This window comes from Anastrepha obliqua, chromosome 3 (genome assembly GCF_027943255.1).
Source record: "Anastrepha obliqua isolate idAnaObli1 chromosome 3, idAnaObli1_1.0, whole genome shotgun sequence".
NCBI lineage: Eukaryota > Metazoa > Arthropoda > Insecta > Diptera > Tephritidae > Anastrepha > Anastrepha obliqua.
Window position 1 is genome coordinate 20,674,850 of NC_072894.1, and position 12,686 is coordinate 20,687,535.

General features: G+C 37.7%; 1 protein-coding gene across 4 annotated transcripts in view; it reads left to right on the top strand.

The window, feature by feature from the left end:
- Window positions 1-549: 549 nt before the first annotated feature.
- LOC129241623 (neuronal synaptobrevin) overlaps window positions 550-12,686 on the top strand; it is a 38,241-nt gene continuing 26,104 nt past the window's right edge. For 2 of the 4 annotated variants that reach the window (XM_054878058.1, XM_054878061.1), the window contains exons 1-5: window positions 550-633; window positions 1,180-1,501; window positions 1,595-1,849; window positions 11,577-11,638; window positions 12,022-12,172. In XM_054878058.1, coding sequence (XP_054734033.1) covers window positions 11,610-11,638; window positions 12,022-12,172 — 180 coding nt within the window. In that variant the 5' untranslated portion in view covers window positions 550-633; window positions 1,180-1,501; window positions 1,595-1,849; window positions 11,577-11,609. Of the gene's footprint in view, window positions 634-796; window positions 861-1,179; window positions 1,502-1,594; window positions 1,850-11,576; window positions 11,639-12,021; window positions 12,173-12,686 lie in introns of those variants that run through there. The other 2 variants (XM_054878059.1, XM_054878060.1) reach the window with 2 other exon arrangements.

Here is a 12,686-nt window from a genome sequence, read left to right on the forward strand (position 1 = left end):
ATTCCGAATGGTAGTCACGCACCAACTCATTCGGCTACGGCGGCCAAAATTTTTAAAATTTATAGATAATGTATTCTACATTTTATCGCTAAAATTGGTTACCTAATCACTTAATGATCGCAATTTAAGTCCATGCTTTGGGTATTAGTGAATAATAAATATATTTGCATATTAAATGTAACTTGAGCCATTGTCCCACAGTGTGCACGTATTCATTTACTTCGGGTACTTTTAATAACTTGCATTTAGCTAAAAATAGATTTGTCAGATGATACACCTTAAAATCACATCCTATTTATTCTTACCTACAAAGCGCAATTTCATTCATGACCATTGGCAACAAACACATAAGCGGTGTTATGCGGTGTTGTACTTCAAGTCTCCGAAAGTCTCAAATCGGTTGAATTGGGCTTGCGCAAAACGGAAGTCTTCAAAAAGGAAACAAATGCATTTCGAATCATGCAACACAATTAACTGTCTCATTTTCACCCATATAAATACAAACCAAGTCAGGCAAAGACCAAAAATTCCAACACATTTCGTAGTTGCGTGCTTTCGAAAATTCATCACACGAACGACGTGGAGCTGGAACCGAGCAATGAAAAATTTTTCGCAGTTGGATAAAAATTTACCGTAAGTGAAAATGTGCGCTACGCATGCAAAATATCAAGAAAATTAATTTTTTCCATTCAAATAGTGTAAAATATATATCATACATATAAAATTATAAACGAAGAATTCGAAGAGTACAAATAATAAGCAGAATTGTGTGGTCAAAAAGTTTTCAGCGAAACTAGGTTTTTTCTTGGCTAGCGAGGAAAATATTGAAGCGATGATCCAAGTGTCACTAATATAATGATGTAAAAAATTTCATTGATTTTTCATTGCTGGCAATTGCTGTGGGAATTTGCGCATATGAATAGTGTAGAAAAATAATATTTAATAATCAACTTGAATTAACAGTTAACATTTTTCAAAAATATTTCTCAATTAATAGTCTTAGTTAAATGTGCTTTATTCGTAAACATACACTTTTTGTTACAATAAGTAGTAGTTTTGTATGAATTGTATATGTATAATGTAAAATGTTGCATGCATACATATACGAATTAACGAAAATTCAATTTTGCTATTTTCCATTTCCCCAACTAAATACAAACAAAAATGCCAACTATGCAGTGTCAAACTTCGCACGTCGTATACAATCATAAATTGGGCTGAATAACCAGCAATATCCAAAAGAAAAAAATAACGTAAAAACAACGGAGGACACACATACGAAATTCTGCGAGTCATCCAATAAAAGGCAGGAACAGCCGAAAATAAGCGTAATCTCTATTTTTCGAAGTACGAATGCACAAAGCTTGCTAACTTCGAAAACAACCCTAAATCAAAACTCACCCCAACACGTACGACACACAATCAAAAACAAAAAAAAAAACAAACAACAATAGAGCAAGTCACCTACCATCAATATCCTCTTCTATTGTGTTTGTGAGTGGTGAGTAAGGAACATCAGTGGCCAGCCACACTGTCACCACTTTAACAACCAACAACATTGTTGAGTTTTTTTTTTTCTCTTTTTTGCGAGTAGTACCGTCGTCAGTGCTAGCGAATGTCTCTCGCTGTTTTACCGTAGATCAGCGCAAAGTATCGTCGTCTATCTACACCACCTTGCCGCACCCTATCGCCCACTCACCTAGCACAACAGTCGAAAGTAGTAGCAGCAGCAGCAGCAGCAACAGCAACAACAGCCGCAGCGACAGCAACTAATATTCAATTTCTCTAGTGCTCAGTGCTTTTAGTCCCGTAGTCGCAGCGCAAAGTATCAAAAGAAAGCAAGGAACATGTGAGTGTTGATTGACTGATATTATTGATTTTACAATTTATTTTAAATTTTTTTTTTTAATGCGCTCTTTTGCTTTTGCTTTTGTTTTGTTTATTTGTTTTTTTGGGTGATATTATTATTTTTTAATGGCATTAATAGTGTTTGTGCGTATTTTGTCGCAAAAACGCAAAACTTAAAAAAAGAAGAAAAAAGGTAGTGATTACATTAGTGGTGGTACAAAAACAACAACGAAATGTTTGACGAGAAAACTGCCTTTGTGGTATAGCGACACCCACTCAACCACAGAAATACTTACATATATTAACACTCCGCTGTGAAATCCACTGGTGCCGAACTGTCGACCTTCTAGTGATTGAGGAATCTCTGCCAGTTCGCATTTATCTTTTCTTTTCTGTACAAGCAATTGTGGAGCTACATGGTATGGTTCTTACCTATTGCTTGCTGCATCGCTCGCTGAGTTAACCCTTTCGATCCGAAAAGCTGCTGAGGTAAAGGGAACTTTTTTTACGTTTTCAATCGTTACAATAGGGAAAATAAAAGCATTCCATCACTTCAGGATTTGAATCGGGTAAAAAGGGGGGTGGGAGGCGCTGGGGCATATATGTCCCGTCAGTGTTTTTGAATGTGACTTATATGTCCCGATTAGTATTTTATCCTCGAACATTTACCGGGACACATAGGTCCCGTTCGGATCGAAAGGGCTAAAAGTTCTTTATTTGAAAAAAAATGTACGCATGCATAAACACCTGTGTTTTGCAATAGTAGCAGCACCGCAAAGCTTTGACTAATAAGTTCTTTTTTATTTAATTTTATTCAATTTTTTATTTTTTTTTTATAAAAATTTAGCTTATACTACAACGAAAAACCATATAATACAAAAGTTCTAACTTTGTACAAAATTAAAAAAAAAAAACTCAAACAACTTTGAATAAATTATTAAACTTGTTAATCACAATCTCTAGGAAAATTTTGAGTATGCAGTTTTATGGCCAATGTAATTTTGGTGCAATTTGAACTGACACAAAAATCGCTGGCGCTACTGTGCTTTTCCTCCGTATAAAGAATATCCAGCATTCGTTATATCGAAAACATAAAACCGTCAAAAAAAAAAAAATTATCAAAAATCAATGCGAATTTTGAGCCACTTTAAATTGGTACAATTATTATTATTATTATTTCCTATGGTTCCAGGGAGGAAAAATTAGCACAATATTTTACCAAAATTTAGTGGGCCACAAAAACTGCATGCCGAACATTTTTAGAAATTCTAACTAGAAATTATGAAATGCTGATGAAAATTTTTCAATTATTTTTGTTATTGCAGTTTGAATTATAGTTTTATAAAAAATAAAAACAAAAATAAATAAATAAACAAAAGTAAATAGTCAAAACTTTCCAATATTTCGCGCTGCTATTATTGTGATAAAAAGTGTACGTTTTTATTTTTGAGTAAAGCTGTCAAAAATGAATAGAACAATAGGTCTGTTCCTCTAAAAAATATCCAGTTTCTTAATTGCCGAGAATTCTCTTACTTAAATTCCCCATTTTAATCCCCATTTTATTTAAATTTAGAATTTTGACTCAATTCGCAAATATTAATTCGTGTTGGTTTTTACTTTGCAATCAGCTGGTTTTCTCACTTGCAAATTCTTACAAGTAAAAATTTATCCAGTAAAATCTTGTAGCTTCCCCTCAAAATGAAATGTAATTTTGCTCTCTCACTTTCCCCTACTTTGTGTAGTGTTGGGCTTTTAGGGTACATGAACACCAAAAACTATTTGTTTCATGAAGAGGCCTAATACTAAAATAAATATATGAAATGAGAACAAATCGCAACTTTGGTTAATGGATTTGAAGTTTCGAATAGCTCAGTGTTCTATTTGACAGCGCTTTTGATTTATTTTGATTTGGTGTAGCTTTGAATTTTAGACATATTGGAGACATTTTTTATTTAAATTTGCTCTTCCAAAGTGTTTGAAGAAAATTCATAAATGCTATTGAAAAGTGCATAAATGTATTTATCATTCTTGAATTGTTTCTCGTCTCGTGCAAGCTTGCGCAGAGCTGAAAGTGGCCAAAAACTTTACACGTTGCCCTGGTTGGTGTCTTATCTTGTAGATTTTTACTATTAAATGAAAAACTCGCAATAAGTTTTCACAGCTTCCAGTTAGCATCATGATTCAAAAATGTATTATTTATTATTAAAAATGGCTAGCAACTCTGTTTCCTTTTCCCTTTTACGAATCATCTGATTGTTATGGCAGTATTCACAGTGCCCATTTTCCATACAAGACCATTCAAGCCAAGCAAATCGAGTACAGGCAAGCAAAGACAACTTGCATTCGGCCAGCGACGTAAGGGGTCCCGGTGGTTTAGAGCTCGAAAATTTAGGGTGTTTTCAAGAATTTTTTTACAATAAAAAAAAATTAAAAATTAAATTTAAATTTTTTATTTAACTTATTTTACATACAAAAATGAAAAAAAAAAATTTAATTTTAATAATTTAAAAATTGGCGCTGAAGTTGACCCTCCCGAAAATTAGACCTGGACGGTGTTGCCCAATTTGGTTCTTCTATTAATCAGTATGACTGTCGCTATGTCCCGCTAGTAGAATAAAAAATTGCGCGGTTTTGAATTTGACACTCTAAAAATCGGTTTTTTTTCAGTTTTTTAGGAAAAAATACGAAATAATTGAAATAATAATATGATTCTTGTACGAGCGGTAGCCATTGATTTTGGGAATAACATATCAAAAGTTCAGACGATACGGTTGAATAGCTTTTGTTTTTTTTTGGCAACACCAGGCCGAAAATAGTAGTTTTGAGATAATTTAGTTTAAAGTTTTGAGAGTGGTCGCGTGACGAATCTGACTCTGCCTGCTATAACGGCTGTAGAATAGAAAATTCTGGAAATATTCTTCCAAAAATTTGACAATATATTCTTAAAAGCCTATACTTTCGAAATATCAAACAAAAAAAATTGATTTTTTGAAAACCACCGGCCCCCCAATTTAGACTGGTGAATATTCATCGCTTCCAGACTGGTTCGAAAAACTATTAGCGCTAAACTTCAACTTTGTTGCACATAGAAAAATTCTATACATGCACACATACATTCGTATTACAAAAACTTGCCTGTAGGGAAAATCTTGAACCTACGAAATATATTTCTGGTTTAAACAAATGCAATTACGCCGTTTTCTTACACTAAGTTTGATATTTTGATGGTGTAAGTAAAGCCACCAAAGTACAATGTATTTCCAGCTCATTAAGAGTGTGGCCTCCAAAGTTGACTACTTGTACTGATGCAGTTAATTGGTATTAAAACAATTAGAACCGAATAATCGAGCCTTCTTAATTATGCGTCGATTATCGAAACAGCGTGAGACAATTAACACTTTCTAGGGCCTGCCAGTTGTTCACATGGAATAAGTTTATAAATTCTAAATTGAAGTAAAAGCGCACCAATTTCGTACTAATGGATTTTCCTACAGGGCTGTAATAACCGGAAATCAATTGGTGAACCCAAATTACTGTGTTTAATTACTTACAATGAAGAGCGACGACGTTATGGTTGACAATATTTCAGGACAGCAAAAGGTATAGCGGTGAGGAGTGAAAAGAAGGGAACGTCGCTTTTTACTATTAAAGTTACATGCACAGTTATTATAGTGGAGTATCGTAGGTGTAGTGGGCAGCCGCTGTAGCCGAGTAGCTTTGAGCGTGATTATCTTGTGGTTAACAGCGAGTACGATGTCCTTTCTCGGCATGCAGCATCAAATGACAAATACTTTTTTTTCTAATAGCAATTGGCACTCGGCAGGCCGTAACGAACTACCGGGTGCAATTCTGCTATGAAAAACATTCTCATAAAAACTATTCGGCACTCGGAGGCGGCATAAAACTGTAGGTGTTTCTACAGGGTTCGGCACTCGAAGTGTAACCATTTCAGACCGCACGCGCTCCTGAATCACGGGCATCACTTGTCTGTTAGTTGGCTAAATGGCAGTGCAGAGTATTGTTTACAAGCGCGCAGAAGCAAAAACTCGAAAAAAGAAAATCAGTAATGCATTTCAAACGTAAAAGAGTGATTGCATTATATTTGGCTGGCAAATCACAACCAGCGATTGTTCGTGAGCTGGAATACCTTAAGGTAAAGGAAATGTTTTGTTAAACGCACCATTACTCGTTACAATGATACTGATAGCATCGCGAAACGTCATGGAGGTGGTCATCAAAAGGCTGCAACGTCACGTGAAATGGTTCGAAAAGTGAAAAAGTGACTTAAGCGAAATCCCCGAGGTGCCAATCAATTGGCGAAAGAACTGAAAATATCTGACCGTAGCATCCACCGCATACTGAAAAATGATCTCACAGACAAGCCTTACAAAATCCAAAAGACGTATGATCTGACACCAAAGCAGCAACAAGTCAGATTTCAGAGAGCGAAGGAGTCGCTTAGCTTGACCGAAAGCGGTGAATTTCCGAACAATGTGATTTTTGACGAGAAAATTTTTCAAATTGAGCAATTCGTAAACTCTCAAAACGAAAGGGTTTACTTGACCGACCGTTCATACGAGAATTTGAGTCATCGATTGGCCAACAGGAGGCAGCACCCGCCACAGGTAATGGCTTGGGCCGCTGTAACCGCAGTTGGACGCTCTCCAATCGTTTTCATCGAGCCTGACGTCAAGGTAAATGCGAAATATTATCGAGAACTTATTGTGGAGGTTGCTTTGAAGCCGTGGACAGACAAACATTTCGGTGGCAGACCATGGACCCTTCAACGGGACTCAGCACCGTCTCACAAAGCTCGAGTGAACCAAGAATTGCTAAAAAATGGCGTTCCGAACTTCATAGCGTTCATACAATCGCTCTCAAATTCACCAGACGTGAATACGATGGATTATTCTCTTTGGGCCATTTTGGAGAGCAAGGTCCGAACTAAGAGATTCACCAGTCTCGAGGCGTTGAAAAAATGAAAAAAATCATTTTAAGCGAGTAGGCCAAAATACCTGCAAGTCACATTCGGGCAGCTTGCGATTCGTTTCTGGACCGTCTCAAGGCAAAAGGTGGTCATATCGAGCAAAAGTAAATTTATTCTTAATTTTGTATTATTTTCACACATTTTTTACTTTGAATTGAATAAAAGTAATTTTCCAAACTGAATGATGATGTATGGCCTTTTTAATGGGTTGCACTTCGAGTGCCGGACCCTGTATATATAGGGCAGCAGCAAGACGCGCAGCCGAGAGGAGAAGGGTGCCCAGAAAAACATCTAACAAAGCATATGTGCTTGTGTATTATATATTTTGCTGATATTAATATCATAATTTGGCACACATTGGCATAGTTTCCTACTTGCATATGTATGTACGAGGATGTAACGTGTGCACTTTGCGGTATTGATTATTTTCGGTTTTCATCAATGCGTAAAAAATTGCATGATTCATTAAAATATTAGGGTAGCTGAATGTTGCTGGATAATTGAAAATTTTCACACTTCATATGCCACCGGTGCAACCGGAACTTTGGCTTACAATTAATAGATAATATTTTATTAAAAGTCAATTTGAAGAGAATGCCTTGCTAAGAAAATTGCTGGTGTGACTTTTGGCTGCAGCAAACATCAAGCCATTTTTGCACATTTTCCCAAGAAAGAAAGGGATGTCGTACGAGTGCATGAAGGCAAATGAAAACAAGTGATAATCAGACAGAGCTAAGTCTGATGATTAAGCCGCATAGGCATTTGCCTCCCGACTAAGAGGATCTACCATCTATCCATTTTCCGGGCGTGTTTAGCTTACTTAGTATGGTGGTGCTTCGCTGCTAGGTAAAATTACGAAATGTTGCATCTTTTGATATTCCGTTGGTTTTTAGGAGCAAATCAAAGTTCATCGCCAGGCAACATTTTCACTTGGTTTTCGAAAAACTTTACAAATTTACAAACAAAAAAGTTATAAAATTACCATCACTAATCCTCTTCGTATATCGCACAGTAAAGGGTGATCAGAGTGGTGCTACTTTTTTAAATAGGACTTCTTTGACGGATTACGCGAGACTACTGTCAAATTAAGTACATAATTTTTTTCAGTATTCATTGACATTTCATCACGGAAAGACTTACACCTCAATAACTCCTACCAATCGTGCAATTGTATTACGAAAATCAGCGTTCGGTGAAAACTGTTCAACACGCGCTCAGGCCAATTTATGGTGTACATAACCATTTAGTGATGAGGCCCATTTGTGGCTTAACTGTTACGTAAACAAGCAAAATTGCCGTATTTGTGCAGAAAAGCAATTCAAAGCCATTCAAGAGCAGTCATTATTTCCATTCAAAGCAACCGTTTGGTGCGGTCTGTAGGCTGGAGGATTCATCGGTTCACAATACGAGGCTGGCGTCAATGTAACAGTGAATAGCGAACGCTATAGCGTTAAACAACTTTTTGATGTCGGAAATTGAAGCCCATGATCTCCACAACATTTGGTTCCAACAAGACGGCGCTAACTGCCATACAGCCCGTGAAACTAGGGATTTACTGCGTCCTCATTTCGGTGACCTTTTTTTTCTCGTCTCGAACCAGTGGATTGGTCACCAAGGTCCTGTGATATCACTCGTTTGGACTTTTATTTGTAGGGCTATGAAAAATTTAAATGCTTTGTGGATAAACTAGCTTCGATTGAGGTATTGGAAGGCAGCATTATTCTGTAGATACCGACCAAAGTCCGGATGGCCGGATTACGGTGAAGTTGCGGTCAACATTTGAAAGGGATTATCTTTAAAAAATAAATGCCACGAATGGTTCTACACAAAAAGTACAGATTGCCCAATCAATTTGAATTTTCGTTGTTTTATTTTAATTTAAAATCTGATACCTTTACATTGATCACCCTTTACTTTAAAGACATAAAAATTCGGCAAATTTAATGCAAGAAAAAATTGTTGTTTTCTATCTAGGGTCTCACAACTGTTTTCCCTTACGGTAATCATCAAGAGGTACTGTTGGAGAATTAAGGAGGCATGCCACCTTGTTCACTGTTCATTGGTCTAGACTTTTCGTTGCACAAGCAACTATTATTGGACTCTACTGTCAATCACGAAATAATACACTAAAACTGTGCCCTATTGTCAGCAGTTTTGGGCTTTAAGCCACCTCTCAATGCTTTGTTAAATATTTTCCGTATTTACCTCGACGGTCCCATATTCGTACATTACTTCCGATGCATATCAGCGGAATTAAAAATAGTTTATCTCCTACTTGGTCGTGTTTTAAAATACTTAGGTGTTCAAATTTTGGTGTGTGGCCATTTCGTGTCTTGATATGAATAATTGTGAGATGGAGGAAATAACATTTCAAACGAAAGAAAAAAGCTAGAGAAAAGAACGCCATTATGTCGCAGTCTCTTCAGGAAAACCCTTCCTCGATATAGAAATATTCATAGCCGTGAAACCTTTAAAATGATGTTCATGATAGGAAATGCTCATTAAGACTGCAGCATTTTGGAAAGAAAATTCAATGAAGCCTTTGCCCGGAAATCGGCATCAAATTCCTGCTCTCTATGGAGAGATTAAAAGCCAATAGGTTTTCCAATTGAAACATTTTTTAAGTGAAAGCAAGTTTTCAATATTTTGAGACGTGACACTTATTGTAAGAGGAAAGTTTTTAGACTCTGATGGAATTAATGCAAGGTTATCTGAATCTAGTTGTGAAATGAACCGCAAATTGCAGCCTGTCGATAAATCCTCTGAAGACGGAGCTCGTCTTATTTACGAGCAAATATAAAATACCTACAGTTTTTCTCCCCTCAATAGCGGACGCCCTGACAGGGTGTAGTGCATGGGACTTATCCTTGACAGAGGTCTAACGTGGAACCTAAACCTTGAGGAGAGAATTAGGCAGGCAACAGTTGCCTTGCATGGTTGCAAAGGCGCTATCGGCAAAAGATGGGGCCTCTCGAATAAAATCACCTTTTGGCTTAATAACACGATCTTGCTGTGCGGAATTCTTGTCTGGTGGAACTCGATTGAAAGAATGGTATCAGTTAAGAAGCTGGAGAGGGTACAATGGTCTGCCCTTATTGAAATGAGTAGGGTGCTCCGTATCACTCCTACTCCAGCGCTTAACGTTATGCTGAATGTGGCAACCGTGGACATTGCAGAAAAAACTACCGCTGCACGCACCGCAATCAGATGAAGGTGTTCGGGCCATAAGCTAGACTTAAGCGACGGACACTCTAGCATTCATAAAAATTTTGAGCTCATTTCCATGGTACTGGATCTTTTTACACCCACGTTAGGTCCGAGCGGAACTTTTTCCACTCATATTACCTCAAGAGATGAGTGGGCGGGGTGTAACATTCGGCGGCAAGGCATGGCAAACATGTTCACGGATGGCACAAAATTGGACGGAACGGTTGGTGGGGCAGTGTTCTGTGAGCAGCTCTCCATCAAGCTCAAGTTCAGGCTTGCGGACCACTGTAGTTTTTTCCAGGCGGTGGTGGCCGCAATTAGGGAAGCAGTGGATTGGTTGCTTACCTCGGTAATTACCGTTAAGGAAGTAAATCTTTACTCCGATAGCCAAGCGGCAATTAGGGTCTTGGACTCGTTGTTTGTGCGTTCGAGATTGGTCGGGGAATGTCTGGCTTCTCTCTCGATTGCATACGAATACTTCCACATCAGGCTCATTGGGGTTCCCGGTCGCAGCGGCATAGTGGGAAGCTGCCGGGCTGATGAGCTGGCTAGACAAGGAACTTTGGAGACAGTTTCGTCACGAAATGAGAGGATTGGGGTTCCCTTAAGAACGTGTGGCCTACTTCTGGAAAGATGGGCCTAGAGTCAACTCAGTGAGCGCTGGGTTAGTGTGCAAACGTGCAAGGTCGCGTGATCCTTCTGGCCACGGGTAGATCGGGACGCTCGAGGGAACTCCTAAGGCTAACAAAGCCCCAGCTTTCGAATTTGGTGGGTATCCTTACCGGATATTGTCCGTTAGGTGTCCATGTGGTGAGATTTGGGATTGCCTCTTAGCACCTTCTTCTCAGCTGCTCTGCTCTCATCTGGGAAAGATTTACACATCTAGGCTCTCACTTTTTCGCCACACCATCCGGTGAAGTTCGTCAGTAGCTTGATGCGGCTAATTACGAACGTAAATTAGCCACCGTCGGCATCGTCGTAAGTGCATGATCGTCATCTACTAATTCCAAGAAAAGGTTTTTTCTCTCCCTCCCTTCTCCTTTTCCTTGTGTGGTATCACAACGGACGAATTTTAAATATTTGTCCAAGTAGGCCCTACGCAAGGACAGCCATTTAACCTACCCTAACCCCTTCAACTTTTTTAACGCAAAATAACTGTTCATATCAAAAGATCATGCGATTTCAAAAGAAACCAGCCGATGACCCACCCAGTATATAAAAAGTGCGGCTTACTTGAAACCATTCTTCGGCAATTTTCATGGAAATATCAATTTATCATAGTTATTCAGATTAGATATTGCCTATGTAGGTATTGCTACATGGATGACATAGACATGGCATGAACGACGAGCTGTGCAGATGTGGCGTTAGAAACAAAGAAGGTATTCTGGTAGTCGAATACTCTTTTTGTATTACTCTGTGGGCATATTGCATTACTTATGACTATGATTTATGAAAAAAAACGACTTATTAACTCATCATAACAATAGTGTTGACTCACAATTTTTACTATAAAAATATTTTTGTTTTTAAGCTTATCGATTTCCTTTAAAACCACGCTAAGATAATGGGCAAGAAAGACAAAAAGAAGGAAGAGTAAGTGAATCTTAAGTAAATGAGCAGTGTTTTAGTTCAGTAGTTTGGGTATTGCTAAAGAAAACTTTGTAAACAACAACAATGTACGTAGTTGTAAATTGGTGACTAAGAGGTTGCCACATATTTGAATGTACATATTGCAAGCACCACATACAAATATGTAATTTTAATTGTATTATTTTATTTACTTAGTATAAAAGATTTACGAGAAATTAAAAAAAAAAATTTTATTCACCTATGATCGTATAAGTTATAACATTTTATTTCGTGGAGAATTTATTTTGATTAAGAACATTTTTATTTTAAATACACTCAGCTTTCGAATGCACTAAGCAAGCAAAGACTATTCACTCATAATTAATTTTTTAATAAAAATATTATAGGGCGGAACCAGCACCAGCTGCCGATGCACCACCAGCCGAGGGTGGTGCCCCTGGAGAGGGTGGTGATGGCGAAATTGTTGGTGGACCACGTAATCCTCAACAGATTGCAGCACAAAAAAGGTTACAGCAGACACAGGCACAAGTAGATGAGGTGAGTAAATGGAAAAATTTCTAATTTCTTCCTTTTGATTTGATGCGTAAGAAAAAATTTCACAATGGAAGTTCAACAAAGTTTACTAAGCGCTTACAGTGGCTAACAGAAGTATTTTGCTAGTATTATTATTAATAATGGGACCCATGTATATAGAAAATCCCAGCGGGTAAAGAATTATCATTAACTAGCGCTAAAAAAAATTATTTTATGTCATCACAATGAAGGAAAATCTGCGATATGCCTTTGTTATATGTTTAGTCGAGCCAAGAAACGTAAAAAAGGGTGTAAAGAACGCCGCAATTCAAAAAATATTAGACGTGATAGTCGACCTAAGCTGCTGACACTCAGAGAGGAACGCTAGATATTAGCATAAAAAAGTCTTAAAAACTCGAACACAACCGATAAACTATAGGCAACACCTCATATCCAAGTAACCGATTAGACAGTGCGCAGAGTACTCAGAGAAACAACAACATCCACGGTCACGTAGCACGGAAAAAGCCGGTTGTAT